This window comes from Theropithecus gelada, chromosome 7a, assembly GCF_003255815.1.
Source record: "Theropithecus gelada isolate Dixy chromosome 7a, Tgel_1.0, whole genome shotgun sequence".
In the NCBI taxonomy this organism is placed as follows: Eukaryota; Metazoa; Chordata; class Mammalia; order Primates; family Cercopithecidae; genus Theropithecus; species Theropithecus gelada.
The window spans coordinates 41044933-41065350 of NC_037674.1; the positions used below are offsets into that span (position 1 = coordinate 41044933).

A 20418-nucleotide genomic window follows, 5' to 3' on the forward strand; every position below is an offset into this window, starting at 1 on the left:
TTTTTATTCTTTTTTTTTTTTTTTTTTGAGAGAGAGAGTCTCATCCTGTTGCCCAGGCTGTAGTGCAGTGGCACGATATAGGCTCACTGCAGCCTCCGCCTCCTGGGTTCACGCGATTTTCATGTGTCAGCCTCTTGAGTAGCTAGGATTATAGGTGCCCGTCACCACGCCTGGCTAATTTTTGTAGTTTTAGTAGAGACGGGGTTTCCCATGTTGGCCAGGCTGGTCTCGAACTCCTGACCTCAGGTGATCCACACACCTCAGCCTCCCAAAGTGCTGGGATTACAGGTGTGAGCCACTGTGGCCGGCAATGGTTCATAGTTTTATTTTACAAGATGAAAAGAGCTGTGGAGATGGATGGTGATTATGGTTGCACAACATAATGAATGTATTTGATACCAATCAACTAAACACTTAAAAATGATTAAGATGGTAAAGTTTATGTTATGTGTATTTTTTTTTTTTGGAGATGGTATTTTGCTCTGTTGCCCAGGCTGGAGTGCAGTGGTGTGATCTTGGCTCACTGCAACCTCCGCCTCCCACGTTCAAGCGATTCTCCTGCCTCAGCCTCCCAAGTAGCTGGGACTACAGGCGCTTGCCACCACGCCCAGCTAATTTTTGTATTTTTAATAGAGATGGGGTTTCACCATGTTGTCCAGGTTGGTCTCGAACTCCTGACCTCAAGTGATCTGCCCGCTTGGCCTTCCAAAGTGCTGGTATTACAGGCATGAGCCACCGCACCTGGCCGTTATGTGTATTTTACCACAATTTTTTAAATGGGGGAATAAAAAGCAAAGGGTTGAGAATATTCTCTAAAGAAGAACTCAAGTTGGGGACTTACCCTATAAGAAATCAAGACAGTATAAAGATTTAGTAGCTAATACCATGTTGTATGGTACAGAGATAGTCACATAGACCACGCGAACAGAATAAAACCCAGAAACAGACAACCCATATATATATGAAGAATAGAATGTCTATCGTATATTGGAATGTCTTGCCACAGTGAAAATGAGTGGACTATAGCCACATGCATCAACATAGATGAGTCTCTGGCCCATAACCCTGAGTAAGAAGCAAGTCACAGAATAATACATATAGAATGATTTCAAAAAGTTTTAAAACAGGCAAAATGAAACAATGTACTGTTCAGGAATACATACACAAGCAGTAATCCATAAAGAAAAGCCATGGGCCAGGCGCAGTGGCTCATGCCTATAATCCCAGCACTCTGGGAGGCTGAGGTGAGAGGATCATTTGAGCCCAAGAGTTTGAGCAAGACTGGCCAACACAGTGAGACCCCGTCTCTACAAGAAAATAAAATTAGCCAGTGTGGTAGTGCACGCCTGTGATCCCAGCTGCTTGAGAAGCTTCAAGTGGGAGGATCTCTTGAGCCCAGAAGTTCAAGGCTGCAGTGAGCCATGATTGTGCCACTGCACTCCAGCCTGGGTGATGGAGCGAGACCTTGTCTCAAAAACAGAAAAAAACGTGGAATGATGAACACATGATAGTCGTTACTTATAGGGGTCTCACGTTTGTAGTGCTCTATTTCTTAACTTGGGTTATGTAAATTCAAATGTTTATTTGGCAGTATTCTTTAGACTGTGTTTGAACATGTGTGTGTATTTTAAGGAAACGATTTATGATATAGTTACACACACAAAATATTGTACCTATCTGGTCACAAAGACTGGTTTGGGCACTTTGCTTGTTCCAGAACTGGAGCAGGATTAAACTGGTAGAGCTCAGTCTTTTCTCTTTGCCTTGCATTTAGTGGGGTTAGGTTTCAGATAACACATTTGTATAACTTTACGTATATTTTATTAACTTTTTTCTCTTTTGGGTCTTTCTAATAGCTCCTTGGAAGAAATTTTATTTTGTTTATCATCTTTGGCACCATGGAAGAAATGCAGAATAAAGCTGTGGTTTTCTTTGTGTTTTATTTGTGGAGCGCAATTGAAATTTTCAGGTGGGTAGAAATGCCAGGATGGTGTTTGAATGCTTCTCCCTCTTTGCAGCAGCTCTGTTCTTGAGGGAGTCATTGTCTTAGCCAGAGTCTCATTTGGTTTGGGACTAAGATTACATATGTGGAGAATTCTGGTTGCATCTATGTGCTCTGCAAAGTTGAGGCAGATTTTTTTAAAGCTGTCATTGGATCATAATACCAGACCGGATACTAGGGAGCAGAAGAGGAGAACCAGAGAAAGGGAAGACTCATCTTACTATGACTTCAGGATCTTGCAGTCTTGGAAAGAGAGGACCCATCCACATGGAAAAATTACTGAAAGGGCTGAAGAAACATGAGGTTGAAGGAGCAATCCAGGTTGGATAGAACTAGTTTAAGACTAAATTTAAGGGATGATAGAAATGAATCTTATACTACAAGATTATTGAAGTTTGAAATGGCCTCTAACCTAATTTTCCCATTCTCGGTTGTTAGTAGAATAAATACCTTTTAAGAAATGGATCAGGAGGCTGAGGCAGGAGAATGGCGTGAACCCGGGAGGCGGAGCTTGCAGTGAGCTGAGATCCGGCCACTGCACTCCAGCCTGGGCGACAGAGCGAGACTCCGTCTCAAAAAAAAAAAAAAAAAAAAGAAATGGATCTAGTTAAAGTAGATGTATTCTTCTTTACCAGATCATACACACTCCGTATTTCTTCCCTTTCAGTCAGCTGGAGCAAGGATTTTGCAAATGAACTCTTCAGCTCCAGGTTTGGTGGTATTTTGACAAAGTTGCTAGTTGAGAGGGGGAACAGGCCATAGCAGCCTTAAATTGTGTCTTAACCATGGTCTGTGTCCCATGGCACCCAGTGTACCCTCTAATAGCCTTAATACAAAGGTAAAACAGATTATAGGTCCTATGTTTTTCAAATCAGACAGGTAATGTGCTGATGTAACAAGGTTTGAGGGAAGCACATCTCACACAGGAGAGCGAAAATCCAATTATCACACTTATGAGCTATAAAAGGATCAGATTATGGGTCCTTAATGCAATGTTTACTGTTTGAGAAGGAACATTTCTTTTCTCAAGGGATCTCTTTTAAAATAGAGTATGTCTGATTCTAGATTAGAGGTCTTTTGTACACTTTAATTTTGCTAACAACTCACTTATCCAGAAATAAAGTATCTAATATCCTTACCTACTGGGAATGTAGATCAGTACTAGGAATAAAGCCAAACAACGTCTGAGTATCCAGTCCGTATACTGAAAAAAGAGGGTTCCTTTGAGACCTAAACTTAGTCTGCCATTAAAGAGAGTTCACATCCTTTGAAAATTTAGGGCGTAGTGTGACAAGTTTATGGGTTGATAGCCAGCTTTATAATTCTGTTCTGAAGAAACCATGTGTGGCTAACTGAGAAATGTAATTCATCTATTTAAATGATATTCTAAGGTCGCATTCAGAACCTGAAGCGCCTTTTCACGTTGGAATCACTTATTTTCAATAGGTACTCCTTCTACATGCTGACGTGCATTGACATGGATTGGAAGGTGCTCACATGGCTTCGTTACACTCTGTGGATTCCCTTATATCCACTGGGATGTTTGGCGGAAGGTACTCTCAGGGACTCTTAGCTTTCATAGCTTAGCTCCAGAGGGTGCCCAGAGGCTGAGAGACCAGTCCTTTCTTCCCCGGCCTTAGTCCGATAAATGGAAGTGTTGGACTTTTCAGGGATTTCTTTGCATGGGCTTCCTTCCATAATACTCCTGGTACCCAGACTGTTCCAGAAAAGTAGCTCATTTTGTAACATTGGAAAGCCAGGTGGTCCTGTCCTGTATGTTTCCCATTTGTATGATGCTTTTAGTATTCCAAAGGGGATTCTTACTGACGACTTTATTTTATTCTGACAAACATCTTGTACATAAGTCAGCTAGGGATTTTTCTCTCCATTTTATAGAATAGAAGAAGCCCACTGCCATGACTTCCTCATCTGTCTCTCTGTTGACAGGTTGGAGGCTGATCTCTTAGAAAACTAGGGGAAAAAAAGAAGAGGCATGAGCTTTCTGTACAAAGGGAGGAGGAAGCCTTTCTAGCACACCCAGAACTGAAACTTCAGAGTATTAGGGCTGGAAGTTTCTGTCATTAGATGTGACTGTTTCATTTGCTTCTAACAAGTTCTTGTTTCTGTTTTCAGCTATCTCAGTGATTCAGTCCATTCCAATTTTCAATGAGACAGGACGATTCAGTTTCACGTTGCCATATCCAGTGAAAATCAAAGTTAGATTTTCCTTTTTTCTTCAGATTTATCTTATAATGATATTTTTAGGTAAGTATTGATTCTGTAATACAGACTTTTTCTTGTCACTTCTTTTTTTTTTTTTTTTTTTTTGAGACGGAGTCTCGCTCTGTCGCCCGGGCTGCAGTGCAGTGGCCGGATCTCAGCTCACTGCAAGCTCCGCCTCCCGGGTTCACGCCATTCTCCTGCCTCAGCCTCCCAAGTAGCTGGGACTACAGGCGCCCGCCACCTCGCCCGGCTAGTTTTTGTATTTTTTAGTAGAGACGGGGTTTCACCGTGTTAGCCAGGATGGTCTCGATCTCTTGACCTCGTGATCCGCCCGTCTCGGCCTCCCAAAGTGCTGGGATTACAGGCTTGAGCCACCGCGCCCGGCCGTCACTTCTTAGAGAGTAGAAATAAGTCATTCAGAAATGTAAAAGTCCATATGAAAATTCTTTTGGGATAGAATTAGAGAATGATTACTTTGCAAAAACAGACCCACTAGGGGAATATGCTATGGTAAGGAAATATTTTTCTAAATCTCCAGTGGTTAAAGTATGTTCTTTAAGTGCTCTTGGTGATTGGGAATATACCATAAGATATTTCTTGTTTAAAACAATGTAAGGGGATAGGCATGGTGGCTCACGCCTGTAATCCCAGCACTTTGGGAGGCTGAGGCTGGCGGATCACGAGGTCAGGAGTTCGAGACCGGCCTGACCAACATGGTGAAACCCCATCTCTACTAAAAATACAAAAATTAGCTGGGCGTGGTGGCGGGTGCCTGTAATCCCAGCTAATCAGGAGTCTGAGGCAGGAGAATTGCTTGAACCCGGGAGGCAGAGGTTGCAGTGAGCTGAGATTATGCCATTGCACTCCATCCTGGGCAACAGAGCAGGACTCTCTATCTCAAAAAAAAAAAAAAAGTAAGGAGCTCTTTTAAAATAGCCTAAGAAGCTCCCACTATTACTAATTTCAGTAGCACATTCCTCATCCAGAGTTTATAGAGGTGATAAGACAACTGGCAGCAAGGAAGGGAGAAGGGAATAAAGGCCTCTGAACAGCCAAGGGTTGTCGTAAAGTCTTCCACCTCACAGTAGGAAAGTTCCCTGCTCCTCATGGAAAACCTGCTGACTTATTAATTTATGTTTATATAAAATCATAAATTCATGCCTTACTTTATAAAAACTAAGAACAGAAGGGAAAAAGAAATAAACCTAAATTATTACAAATACGACAAATTTAAAAGGTTTCCCAACTATAAGGATTTTTTTGTTGTTTTTGTTAAATTTTTTTTAGAGGCCGGGTATCGTGGCTTATGTCTGTAATCCCAGCACTTTGGGAGGATGAGGTGGGCAGATCACTTGAGGTCAGGAGTTCAAGACCAACCTGGCCAACATGGCGAAACCCCATCTCTACTAAAAATACAAAAATTAGCTGGGCATGGTGGCGCATGCCTGTAATTCCAGCTACTTGGGAGGCCGAGGCAAGAGAATCGCTTGAACCCAGGGGGCAGAGGTTACAATGAACCGAGATTGTGCCACTGTACTGCAGCCTGTGTGACAGAGCGAGACTCTGTCTCAAAAAAAAATTTTATTAGTAATCAATATTTGGTAATTTCTAAATGCAACTATACATGATTCTATCCATATTATCTATATTCTATATGTAGATGTGAAAATACATACATTCTTATATGTAGGTTAAATACAATTTGAGAAAAACAAGTAATTTTTTCCCTTTAAGAGCAGACTATTTAATACTTATTGATTTGAATATGACAACTAAGAACATAAAAAGTCAGAATGAAAGGAATTTTGTCATTAAATATATTGAGAGGAGAAAACACTGACGGAATGAGACTCTGTCGCAAAAATAGTAAGAAATAAATAAACACACTGGGGAAAAATTGGTTTGTGTCTATTGTTAATTTGTTCTAAGTTGTACTCCTTCCTGAGCCGCTGCAATGAGCTTTTTGCTGTGGGATATGACAGACAGCTAGATACTGTCCCTGCCACAAGAGCTTCTGGTTATAAATAGACAAAGACTCTAATTTCTAATTGACCTCTTTTCTTTTTCAGGGTTATACATAAATTTTCGTCACCTTTATAAACAGCGCAGACGGCGCTATGGACAAAAAAAGAAAAAGATCCACTAAAAAGAAAGATTTAGATGGCTTCTTGCCAGTTTGAGCCTAATCTGATTCTTACAGTTTTACCTTCTTGTACCAATGTAAAAGTTTTTTTTAATGTTAAATGATTAAATTCTCAGTGAGGCTATCTTCCTTTTCCCCAGTAACATTCCTGAATTTACTGTTATCTTGTTGTAGTAATTGCATGACATGGATTCCTGATATCTGATGAGAGGTTCATTCTTGTGTATTCAGTTAATGACACCAAAAGGCTCAGCCCACCCCAACCCTGTCTCATGTTCAGTCTGTCTAATTCATGCCAGAGATTTTTTTTTCAAAAAGTGCTTTATCCCTACAATGTACTGACGGTTCTTACAGTTGAGATTTGTTCTTTTCAGCTATTGCTTGTGAAAAAAAGCAAGACTATGTCACTCTATAGAAGACTGTTAAAGTGACTCAGGCAGGACTTAATTATTCTGTACCTAAGGGGTTACTTGTTTAGTGGGATGGCATTGACTTTTTGAAAGTGAAGTAGACTGAGTCATTGATAAAACATTTCTAAGAGTGGGGCTCGAGAACATGTTTTACATGTGACATCCTTTGGCCTAACAACATCTATTATTGTAGTGCTCAGTAGTGTGGGCATTGAAGAGGCACAGAATGCTTTGAAAGAAACTAATCAGAATCTTGGAACATCATGATCATGCCATTCTTAAGTAAATAACTATTTTCAACACTGAAGAAAAGTGAAACATTATTTAGAAAACAATGAGATTATAAGTTCCAAACTCAGCCAGGAATGTGGCTCACACCTGTAATCCCAGCACTTTGGGACACCTAGGTGGGAGCATCACTTGAAGCCAGGAGTTCAAGACCAGCCTGGGCAACATAGTGAGACCCCTATCTCTACAAAAAATAAAAATATTAGCTGGGTGTGGTGGCACACACCTGTAGTCCCAGCTACTCAAGAGGCTGAGAAGGGAGGATCCTGAGCCCAGGAGGTCAAGGCTGCAGTGAGCCAAGATTGCCACTGCACTGCAGCTGGGGTGACAGTGGAAGGCCCTGTCTCAAAAAAACCAAGCCACACACACACACACACACACACACACACACACACACACACACACACGGTCCAAATGGTAGCAGGGATCCAAAGGGAACACAATATGTAGATCAAACTGGCAGTAACACCGTGTACAGCCTTTGAGGAACTAGAAACATTAGAGTAGGCCAAACACACCTCCAAACTGTCTTAGGCTGTGCACAAACACAAAAAATGGCAGCCTTCCATCTCCTGCACTGGCTGAGTCCATTTACTTGTATATTTGTTCTAGTGAGTGGTGAGTGAGTGATGGGACTACATTTTTTGCATAGACCTCAAAAATAACTTCATTCTGCTGCTGTTCATTTGGCTTTTTAAAACCCATCTGCCGTAGAACACTGAAAACAGAGAGAACTTTGGGGTGAACAGCGCTGATCCTTTAACAAAGATTTCTGGCAGGAAACTCACAAAAAGGAGAACTGAAAATTTAGACATACAGTTGGCCATTGTAAAAAACATCAGTTTCCTCTCATACATTCCAAGTAAACCAAGTAAAATAAGTGTTGGAGTAACACTTGCATAGAAGAATTTAAGGAGTGATAGCTCTTTCTGTTCTGCCATTCCCAACATTCCTGGGGGAAAGGAGACTCAATGAGTTAATACTATTTCACTGAGCCCAAGATGGAAACTTGGTTTGACCTAAAACATCTGATTAACATAGGCTAGCTGATTTCTTAAAAATTCGTTGCATTGAAGGATAGTTTGCATGTCTGTAACACCTGTCAATACTTGTTTGTATTGATTTCTGATATTCTTGCAGCTGACTATGTGTAATTGGGCAGATCAGCTTTGCAGTAGATTATGCTGCATCGTCGTGGCAAATTCTGTATTCTTAGTGATTGTTACAAACCCCTTTATTGCTGTCTGAGAAAGTGAAAGATTGTGTATTTCTATTAAAACATTTACAATCAAAATTCTAATGACTGTGCTTAAAGATAATTTAGTCTAGTGGTTTTCTGTTAGTGATAAAGTCCTTTGTTCAGGCAAAATATTATGTAGCAGTTCAGCATGTTAAACCAAAAACAGTTGCTCTGGTTGAAGCCTGAGAGTTACAGGGAAGGTGGTGCAACTGAAAAACACTGATGATGTAGACAAAGCCTCAAGAAGTTGCCCAAAGTCATAATGGAATCAGTGATCTGTCGGGATTATCTAGCTAGAACCTTGCTTAGGCAATGAGGCCTAATCACTGTCAGAAATAAGGAAACCTCATGATTTATGAATCTATGCCACTTAGTTGAAATTAAAGTGATAAGACAGACCAAAAGACAAAGGTCTTAGTTTCATAGTGAAACCATTTTATAGAAAATCAAATATTTTGTTGTCATTGAAAAAAAACCTGGAAGAAACAGGACTCATTTTACACATTAATGGTTGCTCTTTAAAAGTTAGAATCTCAAGAGACACCAAAAGCACCTAAGAGTTATCACCACATTTTGCCCAAGTTCTAAGGAAAGTTCTGAAACTTAGTGGTGTTGTGTTTGTACTCAGCAAGCTCCAGACAGTCTGAGTTGCTCATTCCATGAACAGAAGCTTGAAAATGCCCTTACAGTTGAGATATAAACTGGAGAGAAGAGGTGAAGCTTTCAGGAAGCCAGAGAGCCCTTGCCGGTCAGGTTTCCTGAGGAAGGCAGGGGTGCTCTATGCTCATCAGTCCTTCAAGCCTCTCAGGAAATGTGCCCATCATGGGAACAGCAGCTATCTTCCAAGCTTAAAAATTATGAGTCCCAGGAAGTTAAAGCCCAACCAGCCAACCATCTTCACATCCTTCTCATACTAGTAGAGTCATTCAAAACAGCACATGGTGCTTCTGAGGCAGCCTCAGGAAGGTCTTTAGGTGGCTCTTCCAGAGGTAAACATACTGGAAAGGTTTTACCTAAATCATTTTCAGTTGAAAGAAAAAAGAAGGAAAGCTCCAAAAGTCAGTTTCAAATTCTTTCAGTGCTGCTCCCAGAGAAGTCCGTGTGCAAAGGTGTGATGTTCTGGTCATAAGCGGCATACTCAGAGGTGCCGGTACTGGCCAGTTTGAGCTGCTGGGCAGCATGGGTCAGCTGGAATGCAGCATCAGGGTGGGCTGTGTCAGGCAACAGTGTGCATTCCCTTTCCAGCATATCAGCCACCCCTTTCAGCAGGTCCAGGAAACCAAAGGCTAGAGCGGCCTTTCGCAAACGGTTCAGCTCCTGAAACAAGACAGAAAAATCACCAATGCTCCTGAAATGTGTTCTCAACACATACTTTCTAAGTGCTCAGCTTAGAAATAAGTTCTCCTTGACTGAACTTCAGGGAGCAATTTTCTATGAGAACAAATGTTTATTTAGGGATGCCAGTAACAAGAATGTAATGGTTTTACTGGGAAGTGGTTCCTCTGCAGGTGACCAGAAGCTGGCTAAGGAAGACAGTGAGCTGAATGAAACAACGTCATCATCACAGTTAATGAGCATTTATGCCACACGTGGTAGTCAGCACTTTGCATCCATCATTTCATTACTCCTAACTTTAAGGAAGAGTACTTTCCTCTTGTTACTTAGGTATGGAAAAGACTTGCCCTCAATCTGAAAAGGCTCTTAATCCCACTGTGGCAGGGCCTCAGACTAAGACAATAAACAGGCTCAGAGGAGGCCCTGGAGGAGTCAGAGTGGAAACACCAACAAAAAGAAAGGCTGGTTAGTGATAGAAGCAGAGAAATAAGAAGTGCCCCAACAACCCCTTAGTGGAGTGGTCTGGGCAAGTTGTGTAGCCTCTCTGGGTCTCAAAGACCTCATTTATAAAATGAGGAGAATAACCCCTTCCTTACCCACTGCAGGGGCTGAAGCAGTTTCTCTAGGCTCTTTTGAGCTCTAATATGTAGAATGATATAAAACCAGAAAAGAGAAATGGGCTCTCTGACTTATCTTTCTACTATCATCTGTTTAAAAAGCGGAAAGTTAAGAAGGCCAAACAAGTGTGTCATCATGAGTAAATAGCTGATGACTGTAGGAAGCTCTGCAGGGAGGATGGACTGCATGGATTATGGGCTTCAGTTAGGGAGGGGCCTGGCTGGCTGAGAAGCTCTGCAGTTGAACTCTGATTAAAGCTGTTTTATTTCACCAGCTTACTACATAATTAGGTTTGAAGACAACAGTGACATAAAGGTAATGAGATAACACCCAGACAAAGTAGCATGTATCTTCTCCCGTTAAGATGCTAGCCTGAGGCTGGCTGTGTGTGCCAATATTTTAGAATTAGAAAGCTACGACACAAATGACATGCTTTATGCTGCACTTAATTTAATTCCAGCCAAACACCAGAACAATAGGGGAGAATCAAGGAGCAAACCTAAATGTTCCCCACTCTACCCCACCCCCTGTAACTTAATAGTCTCTTCACCAATGGTTCTGGATCAGCTACATATGATTCTGGAGGGCCATCTCCTCTGCAATTCATAAATGTGTAATGTCAGATGTCATTCCTAGAAGCAGATTCTCTGGTGCAATAAGAATGTTCTGGGGTGACTGGGTGGGGTGGCTCATGCTTGTAATCCCAGCACCTTTGGGAAGGCGAGGTGGGTGGATTACCTGAGGTCAGGAGTTCGAGACCAGCCTGGCCAACATAGCAAAACCCCATCTCTACAAAAAAATACAAAAATTGGGCCTGGAACGGTGGCTCATGCCTGTAATCCCAGCACTTTGGGAGACTGAGGTGGGCGGATTACGCAAGGTCAGGAGTTCAAGACCAGTCTGGCCAACATGGTGAAACCCCGTCTCTATTAAAAATACAAAAATTAGCCGGGCATGGTGGCACACACCTGTAATACCAGCTACTTGGGAGGCTGAGGCAAGAGAATTGCTTGAGCCCAGGAGGCAGAGGTTGCAGTGAGCTAAGATCATGCTACTGCACTCCAGCCTGGCTGACAGAGTGAGACTCTGTCTCAAAAAACAAACAAACAAAAATTAGCTGGGCGTGGTGGCACGTGCCTGTAGTACCAGCTACTTGGGAGGCTGAGGCAGGAGAATCACTTGAATGCATGAGGCGGAGGTTGCAGTGACCCAAGATCTCACCATGGCACTCCAGCCTGGGCAACAGAGTGTGACTCCGTCTCAAGAAAAAAAAAAAAAAAAAAGAATGTTCCGGACAATTCCCCATCCAGGAAGCCACATACATTGGTTGCCTGGGGTTGGCCTGGATACCCATATAGGAGTGATGAGGAGAGTTCAGGGCTATGACCCACAGGTCCTCTCAGCTGCTTCCATCAGTCATTCATTCACAGCAGCCCCAACACAGAAAAACCCTCTGTCTGTTCAGAATGAGGCCATTTAAACCCTTCTAATTTTTGGATTTTAGGGAAGGAACAGACCTATCACTTTTACTGAGTTTATTTGAAAAAACTGAGGCCCAAGTCACACATCTCTAATCCCTGCCCATATTCACACTGCCATCTCACAGTTCTACTATTATGAACCATATATTTGAGGTACCTCCTCTTCCACTATATTCTAACTGTCTCACCTTATAGAATGTCTGTGTTTTTTCAGGTAGTTTCCTTGCATTTCTTAAAATCTTCTGTACATCTGTCTATTAAGGGTAAAAAAAAAAATCCAACATTAGAATTCTGTGGTAAAAAGGGGAAATAATATAAAAGAATGGATCTAAATGTTTAAAGAAATGAAAATGAGAACACAGCTACAATGTCAAGATGAGGATCCCTTCTGTGTTAATGTCAGTTCAACATTAGTAAAGCACTCCCTCCTTCAAAAGGCTTGATAGTAAAATAAATCCCCTGACAGAAACAAACTTGCCTCATAAAAATGTACCCAGTAAACCCATACATCTATCACCAGAACAAAGACCATTCAATGGGGAAAAAATAGTCTTTTCAACATTTGGTGCTGAGACAACTGGATATCCACATGCAAAAGAATAATGTTGGACCCTTACATAATACCATATACAAAAAATTAACTCAAAATGGATCAGAGACCTACATGTAAAAGCTAAAACTATAAAACTCTTAGAAAAAACAGGGGCCAGGTGCAGTGGTGTGCCCCTGTAATCCCAGCTACTCAGGAGGATGGCTTGAGGCCAGAAGTTTGAGACCAGCTTGGGCAACACAGTGAGATGCATTTCTCAAGGGAAGAAGAAAAAGAAAACATAGAGGGTAAATCTTTATGACCTTGGATTTGGCAATGATCTCTTAAGACAGCAAAAAGCACAAACAACAAAAGCAAAAAACAAAATTTGACTTCTTCAAAACCAAAAACTTTTGTGTATCAAAGGACACTATAAAGAGAGTGAAAAGATAACTCACAAAATGGGAGAAGATATTTGCAAATCATATCTGCTAAGGATCATACTATCTAGAATATATAAAAAAACCCAACAACAAAAAGACAAACCCTATTAAAAAATGGACAAAGAACTTGAGTATATACTTCTCCAAATAATATACACAAATGGCCAATAAGCACGGGAAAAGATGCACATTACTAGTCATTGAGGAAATGCAAAGACACAGACATACCACTTCACACCTACTATGATAGCTATACGATAATAATAAAAGGAAAACAACGAGTATTGGTAGGAACATGGAGAAAGTGGAACATTTATACACTACTAGCAGGAATGTAAAATGGTGCGGCTACTGTGAAAGAGTGTGGCAATTCCTCAATAAGTTAAGCAGAATTGCTGTCTGACCCAGCAAACCCATTCCCATTAAAATACATACCCAAGAGTATTGAAAACAAATATTCAGACAAAAACTTATACATGAATGCTCGTAACAGCATTATGCACAATAGCCAAAAGGTAACCCTAATGTCCATCGACTGAGGAATAATCAAAATGTGACACATACATATAGACATATGGAATATTAGCCATAAAAAGGAATGAAGTACTGATACGTACTACAACATGAATAAACCTTGAAAACACCATGTTAAGTACAAGAAGTCAAACACAAAAGGCCACAAATTGTATGATTCTGTTTATATGAAATATCTAGAATAGGTAAGTCCATAGAGACAGAAAGCAAATGAGTGGTTGCCGGGGCCTGGGAGAAGGAATGTGGAGTGACTTTTCTAATGGGCAGAGGGTTTCCTTTTGAAGTGATTAAAATGTTCTGGAACTAGAGAGTGGTGATGGTACACTGTGAATGCACTAAATGGGACTGAATTGTGTACTTTAAAATGGTTGAAGATACATTTTATGTATATTTTTCCAGATTAAGTAAAATAAACCCAAGAACAAAAGAATTTTTTTCTATAGTAGTCAAGATTCAAACAAAAAAATTTAAAAAAATAAGAAAAGCTCAGCTATAACTGGTGGTGAAAGTGGTTCTAATATCCCTCTGACAAGGAAGTACTGGGGTCAGGGACATCAGCAAAATAGAAGACCCCGATTTTCCAACAAAGAGGCCCCTGACACATTAGCCTTGGCAGGATGTGGTTCAGTCTCCATGGAAAGGGGGCTCAGAGACTGTGCAGTCAACAGAAACTACTTTTGTTGTCCAAATGGACTGACTGTGTCTTCTCATTTGGTTTAAGTTGAACTTACTGGAGGAACAAATATAATAAAGGTGCTCAAAGGAGAAAAAAGTTTCAGTAAGTGATTTTTAAAAACAGGTATAAATGACTTTTTGTTGATGAAAGGAGAAATGTTCCTGAATACCTTGCCTGAAAGCATCATTCTTTGATAATCATATTATCATAGCTTCCTATGAAAGTGTTTTTGTGGAATATAATTCTATGGATTGAGTTCTACTGAAGGGATGGAAGAAATATCGTTATGAAGACTTTTACATCTTTTCCAAAACTGTTGTTAAATACCCATTATGTTATTTAATGCCTCACCATATAAAAAATTTCACACTAAAATTCAATGCTAGGAAAATATGTCTCTCTAGACAAACTGACAAATGTCCTTTTTTCAGACACGAACAACTGACCTTGTCAACAGGAAGCTCAGAGCCAAAATGCTCACGTAAAATTATCATTTTGCCTTGGGTTCCTGGCACAATTGTCTTCCTTCTTCCTCTAGGATTCTTATTGCTCTAAATTTTGTAAAAAATGATTTTGCTATATACATGTTTTACTGTAGGGCATCTCAAATCCCTTTTGGAAATAATGACAAACATTAGAAGTAAATGAATTACTAAGTATCAAAGGAAAAGAAAATCAAATAAAATGCCTGCCTGCCTACCCAAATGCCTCCTGTCCCCAGTGGAAAGCAACATAAATGGTAATGTTACCTGCAGGCCGCTGGGTTTGATCCAGACGGTCACATTCTGGGCATAACTGCGTTTGTTTTTGGGCTGCAGGGGGAATGGGCTCTTATTGTCATCCTCGCCGTAAGGGTTTTCTTTAGCATCTTAAAAGAAAAGACATTCTTGAAATGACATCTGGCAAAACACAATCAGTTACATTTCCAATTAGACTAGAAGCTCTTTGAATCACTCAATCTTTGATATCCTATCACTTTGTTAATTAAGAAAATCCATTAACTTCAGTCAGGTTGGAGAACCTGTTCTCAACAGAAAGCCACTGATGTAGGAGGCCCATTTAAGTGAAAAACAGCTTAATGTTTTTAAAGAAACAAGCTTCACTTATCTGATTCATAAATTAAGGTCAAAGAATAAAACAAATACATATTTAAAAATATATATATACACATACATACACACAGACACACACATATATACTGCAATTCTATATAGTCTAACCCAGTGCTCTCCCACTGAACTTTCTGTATGACAGAAATGTTCTATATCTGTGCTGTCTAATATGGTAGCTACTAACTACTGAGCACTTGACCTGTGGCTAGTGTGACTGAGAAACTGAATTTTAAATTTTATTTAATTTTAATTAAATTTAATGTGGCCAGTAGCTACTGGATTAGAGAGCACAAGTCTAGGCATTAAAATAAGTAAAAAGGAAAACTATATATAGCCAAATTAAGGCACAGGGCAAGACAAGAAATACTTTTATTGGTGAAGCATACCCCAATATGGCTTTTTAGTTTATTGCTTCCAAAAATGTAAAGCCATGTTGGTTTTATAGCTACATGAACAAACAGGGTTTGTCTCTGTACCTGCTTCCTGAGCCTATGAAACTGCCACAAACTTACAAAGCACGCATACTTCTAATGGTGTATTTGATCTTTATTATTATTACCACCTTCTGGTATAGACAGATCAGGAGTCATTTTCCTACAAGTTCAGAGAACTTAAATCCCTTGCCCAAACGTTCATGGTGAAAAATGTAATTAGACCAGTCTGTCTAACTGAGCCAGACATTCTCTACCCTGGATTTGGTCATTAACTGAAACACCTTGATACTGGCCCAACACTTCCTTTGTCAACTCTCCTCAGCCCTGACTCCTCCATAAAATACTGGCCCAACTCTCCAGACATATCTCCATTAATATTTGTCAATATATAAACCTTCTGAGTCAGGCTAAGGTCCTATAAGTCCTTTCCCACACAATAGCTCATTTCCAACTTTCCTGCTATTTCTATTACTCCCCACTGCCTAGAATGTTCTCCCTTCTCATTCACTCATTTACTTATTCACTTATTCATTCATTATCTATAGTAAGACCCCGCTACGTAGCAAGCACTGTGCCAGGAATTGTGCCTAGAGAAAATACTTTTCAGCCTCAAGGAACTTACAGAATAAAGAATATTTATTAAATTCCAACTAGGTGCCAGATACTTTACATATTCAATTTCTCTCTTTACAGCAACTCTAGAGTGAAGATGTTATTAGTCCCATTAAAGATGAGGAAACTAAGGCACAGAGAGGTTGGATTTATATAAGGTTTCACAGTGACTCAGTTGGGCCTGTTTCCAAAGCCAACACTTTTTCCACCATTCAACACTGCCATTCCTTACCTGTCCAAACTTACCTACCTATATTCCAAGTCCAGATCCTATCTTACCCCTTCCATGAAATTGTTTCAAGTTTTTCTGGCAGATAGTGGCTTTTTTTAGACCCTTTTATCCCCTAGCACTTAGTATCACTGCCAAACATTTCAACATCTAATCAGAGCCTATTTTGTACTGCCATTAGTTGTCTGGAGCCTATATGTGGTAACTAACTGGCTTAGGAGACAGGAAATATTACATTTATGAAAGGAGAAATAAAAAATATGATAGTATAAACAAAAAATAAAAATTATAAGATAAATTTGAAGATACAGAAGACAGAAAAAATTTAAAAAATGGGAAAATGGGCAGAAAGAGATAGAAAATTACACATACAAATCACAAATATATGTTTCAGAAAAGGAGAACAGAGAATACAGAAAGAGGAAATCAAAGAAATAACTGATCTTCCCAATACTGAAGAACATGAATTGCCAGACGGAAAGGGTCTACTGAGTGCCTAGCAAAATGAATGAAGAGACCAACATTCTGAAATTCAGAACACCAGGGATACAAAGATCACCGGGGAATATGGAGAACATACAGTTCAGGGTCAAAGGTCTTTGAGTCACCATGGCACTAACTTTCCGTAGCAAAACTGGACTCCAGAAGAGACAACAGAGTAATGCTTCAAAACTCTGAGGGAAAATGACTTATGACTTCCAACTTAGAACTCAATTCCTAACCGAACTATCATTAAGAATAAAGAATGAAATAAACATATATATATTTCCAAAATACACAAGATTTCAAAATATTTACTTCTCATGTATCCTTTTTTTCAGGAGGAGTTGTGAACAGGAGACCCATAGGAGAGATGTAAAGGGGAGACTCAGGACGACACCTATGCAACAGGTCTGGGGAATAACCATACCACTTATGAAGCAGGAGGATGGGAGATGATGCTAAGAAAAAAAAAGGAAACTGATAAAATACCTGAAAAATGTATTTTACTTAGGGAGGAATTAGTCAGTTATATAGAAAACAAGCAAAGAAAAAAAATAGCTGGGACTGAGCTAGGGGACAAAAAGTTGCAAAAACAAAGGAAATATAAATTGGTATATATATATAAATTGGTATATATCATCTAACAAGGACTGAATACTGATTTAACCAAAAAGAACATTATAACTATATTGGGAGAATAGAAGGAGGGAAAATGTGCATCTTGTGTAGGTGGGTGGGAGATGGCAGTGTTAATAGAACTAAATACTCATCCTTTAAAAAGTCAAAAAATGGCATCTAAAATGGGGAAAAGGGCTGGGTGTGGTGGCTCATGCCTGTAATCCCAACAGTTTGGGAGGCTAAGGTGGAGGATTGTTTTAGCCCAGGAGTTTGAGACCAGCCTTGGCAACATAGTGAGACCTTGTCTATATAAAAAAATCAAAAAAATTAGCCAGGCATGGTGGCATGCACCTGTGGTCCCAGCCACATGGGAGGCTGAGGTGGGAGGATCACCTGAGAGGTCAAGGCTGCAGTGAGCCAAGATTGTGCCACTGCACTTCAGCCTGGGTGACAGAGTAAGACCCTGTCTCAAAAAATAAATAAAAAAAAAATAAAACGGGAGGCTGGGCATGGAGGCTCACGCCTGTAATCCCAGCACTTTGGGAGGCCAAGGCAGGCGGATCACTTGAGGTCAGGAGTTTGAGACCAGACTGGCCAACATGGTGAAACCCTGTACCGACTAAAAATACAAAAATTAGCCAAGCGTGGTGGTGGGCACCTGTAGTTCCAGCTACTGGGGAGGCTGAGGCACGAGAATTGCTTGAATACAGGAGGCAGAAGTTGTAGTGAGCTGAGATCACACCACTGCACTCCGGCCTGGGCAATAGAGCGACATCTCAAAATAAATAACCAAAATAATAATAATAATAAAATGGGAGAACCCCTGACAGAACTAGGGACATACCTACTTTATTTAGAAATGTAAATAAGGCTGGGCACGGTGGCTCACGCCTGTAATCCCAGCACTTTGGGAGGCCGAGGCAGGAGAATTACTTGAGGTCAGGAGTTTGAGACCAGCCTGACCAACAACATGGTGAAACTCTGTCTCTACTAAAAATACAACAATTAGCCGGGCATGGTGGCTTGTCCCTATAGTCACAGCTATTAGGGAGGCTGAGGCAGAAGAATCGCTTCAACCTGGGAGGTGAAGGTTGCAGTGAACCAAGATTGCACCACTGCACTCCAGCCTGGGCGACAGAGTGAGACTCTGTCTCAATAAAATAAAATAAAATAAAATAAAATAAAAATAAATAAATAAATAAATAAATAAATAAATAAATACCAAAAGAAACAAATACGTTTTAAAAAGTAGTTGTCTCTAGGAACAGAACTGGGAGTAGGAGGGATTGGTACAAACAATAGTGCTATTTGCATGTTTTGCTCAACAACCCTCTGAGGTAGGTTTTATTATTAATTGTTATTTGTTATAATTCCAATTCTAAGACTGCTGTGAGAGTTAAATGATATGGTACCCTGATTATGTCCAGCACAGTGCCTAGCACAAAGTTAAGTTCATTATAATATTAGCTATTATTATCCACACTGAAAAGTGGAACAGACCAAGAAGGAGGAAAAAACAACATGAACACAGGGTAGAGTGAACAGCAGTTCAACTGGAATGAAGAACAACTGTAACAAGCCAAGTGTTGCTACATTGGAAGCCAGATCAGAAAGGAGTCTGAATGCTACTACCATCTTAGATTATAGATATGCATCTTTGGTGAAAACCATCACAATAATCTAGTCGGAGGTTGGCAAACTTTTTCTGTGAGGGCCAGACAGGTTGGAGTGCAGTGGTGCAATCAGGCTTCACTGCAGCCTCTGCTTCCTGGGCTCAAGCGATCCTTCCACCTCAGCCCCCTGAGTAACTGGGACCACAGGTGCACACCACCATGCTGGGCTAATTTTTGTATTTGTGGTAGAGATACAGTTTCGCCATGTTGGCCAGGCTTGTCTCAAACTCCTGGACTCAAGTGATCCACCTGCCTTGGCCTCCCAAAGTACTGGGATTACAGGCATGAGCCACCATGCCTGCCTGAATATTTATCATTTCTTTGTGTTGTGAATATTCAAAATCCTCTCTTCTAGCTTTTTGAAAATATATGCTAAATTATTGTGAATAATATTCACACTACAATGCTATAGAGCACTGAACTTATTCCTCCCTAACAGCTGTAATTTTGTATCTGTTACCTCTTCCTATTCTCCTCTCCTCACTACCCTTCCCAACCTCTAATGACCATGATTCTAGATTCTACTCTCTACTTCTATGAGCTCATTTTTGTTTAGCTTCCATATATAGGTGAGAACATGTGGTATTTATTCCAAATTTATTTTTGTACATAAAAACTCAAAATTTGTGAACCACTGCCCTGAGCGATCTCCCTCATTCCCACCATTTTAACTATTTGTGATAGCTTTATAACCTAAAATTTTATCTCCAACTCTGCCCTCTCTCCTCAACTTCAGACTTCTATAGAATTGTCTCTAGGCACCTCCACCTATATCTCATAGGCACAAACTCAACATAAACAAAATACGTTCTTCCCAAATTTACTCTTCTCTCTCTATTATCTATTTCAACTAATAGTACTACCTTTCACCCTGCAGCCCAGGTCAGAAACCTGGGATCATTTTTAACACTTCTCTCTCCTTTATTTTCAAATCCAAACGTTATTGATCCTACTTCCTAAATGTATTTTACCCCCAGTTATTACCACGGTCTGGCTCTCATCTTCACATTTCCAGGACTAACACAGTAACTTTCAGCCACAGGTCCTTGCCTTTTCAAATCCACACTCCACAGAGATATCTTTCTAAATACAAATTTCTTATCTCTCACTTGGATTATGGCCATATTGTACAACTGCAGGGGGCACCAGCCCCTAAAATATAGTTTCCTAACTGGTATCCCCCTGTTCTCACTGTAGCCAGAAGGATCTGATCACATTACTCCTCTTCAGTGGCTTCCCAGTATCTGCAAGATAAATTCCTGGTTCTTCACATTTCAGACAAGGCCTGCTTCACTCTAGCTACTACCAATCTCCAATCTACCATCTGCCCCTCCC

General features: G+C 40.3%; 2 protein-coding genes and 1 non-coding gene across 12 annotated transcripts in view; 1 reads left to right on the top strand and 2 right to left on the bottom strand.

The window, feature by feature from the left end:
- HACD3 (3-hydroxyacyl-CoA dehydratase 3) overlaps positions 1 to 8362 on the top strand; it is a 46216-nt gene extending 37854 nt beyond the window's left edge. For 2 of the 3 annotated variants that reach the window (XM_025390387.1, XM_025390389.1), the window contains 4 exons: positions 1857 to 1969; positions 3449 to 3555; positions 4136 to 4267; positions 6295 to 8362. In XM_025390387.1, coding sequence (XP_025246172.1) covers positions 1857 to 1969; positions 3449 to 3555; positions 4136 to 4267; positions 6295 to 6371 — 429 coding nt within the window. In that variant the 3' untranslated portion in view covers positions 6372 to 8362. Of the gene's footprint in view, positions 1 to 1856; positions 1970 to 3448; positions 3556 to 4135; positions 4272 to 6294 lie in introns of all 3 variants that reach the window. The other variant, XM_025390388.1, reaches the window with a different exon arrangement.
- Positions 2872 to 2972, bottom strand: LOC112628199. The gene has a single exon (XR_003120367.1). It is a non-coding gene; the product is annotated as a small nucleolar RNA U13 (small nucleolar RNA).
- A 358-nt stretch (positions 8363 to 8720) lies between the features above and the next one.
- The window catches only part of INTS14 (integrator complex subunit 14), a 33272-nt gene continuing 21574 nt past the window's right edge, over positions 8721 to 20418 (bottom strand). For 5 of the 8 annotated variants that reach the window (XM_025390381.1, XM_025390378.1, XM_025390380.1 and 2 more), the window contains 3 exons: positions 14672 to 14790; positions 11929 to 11994; positions 8721 to 9623 (listed from right to left, as the gene is read on the bottom strand). In XM_025390381.1, coding sequence (XP_025246166.1) covers positions 9372 to 9623; positions 11929 to 11994; positions 14672 to 14790 — 437 coding nt within the window. In that variant the 3' untranslated portion in view covers positions 8721 to 9371. The remainder of the gene's footprint in view (positions 9624 to 11928; positions 11995 to 14671; positions 14791 to 20418) is intronic. The other 3 variants (XM_025390382.1, XM_025390383.1, XM_025390379.1) reach the window with 1 other exon arrangement.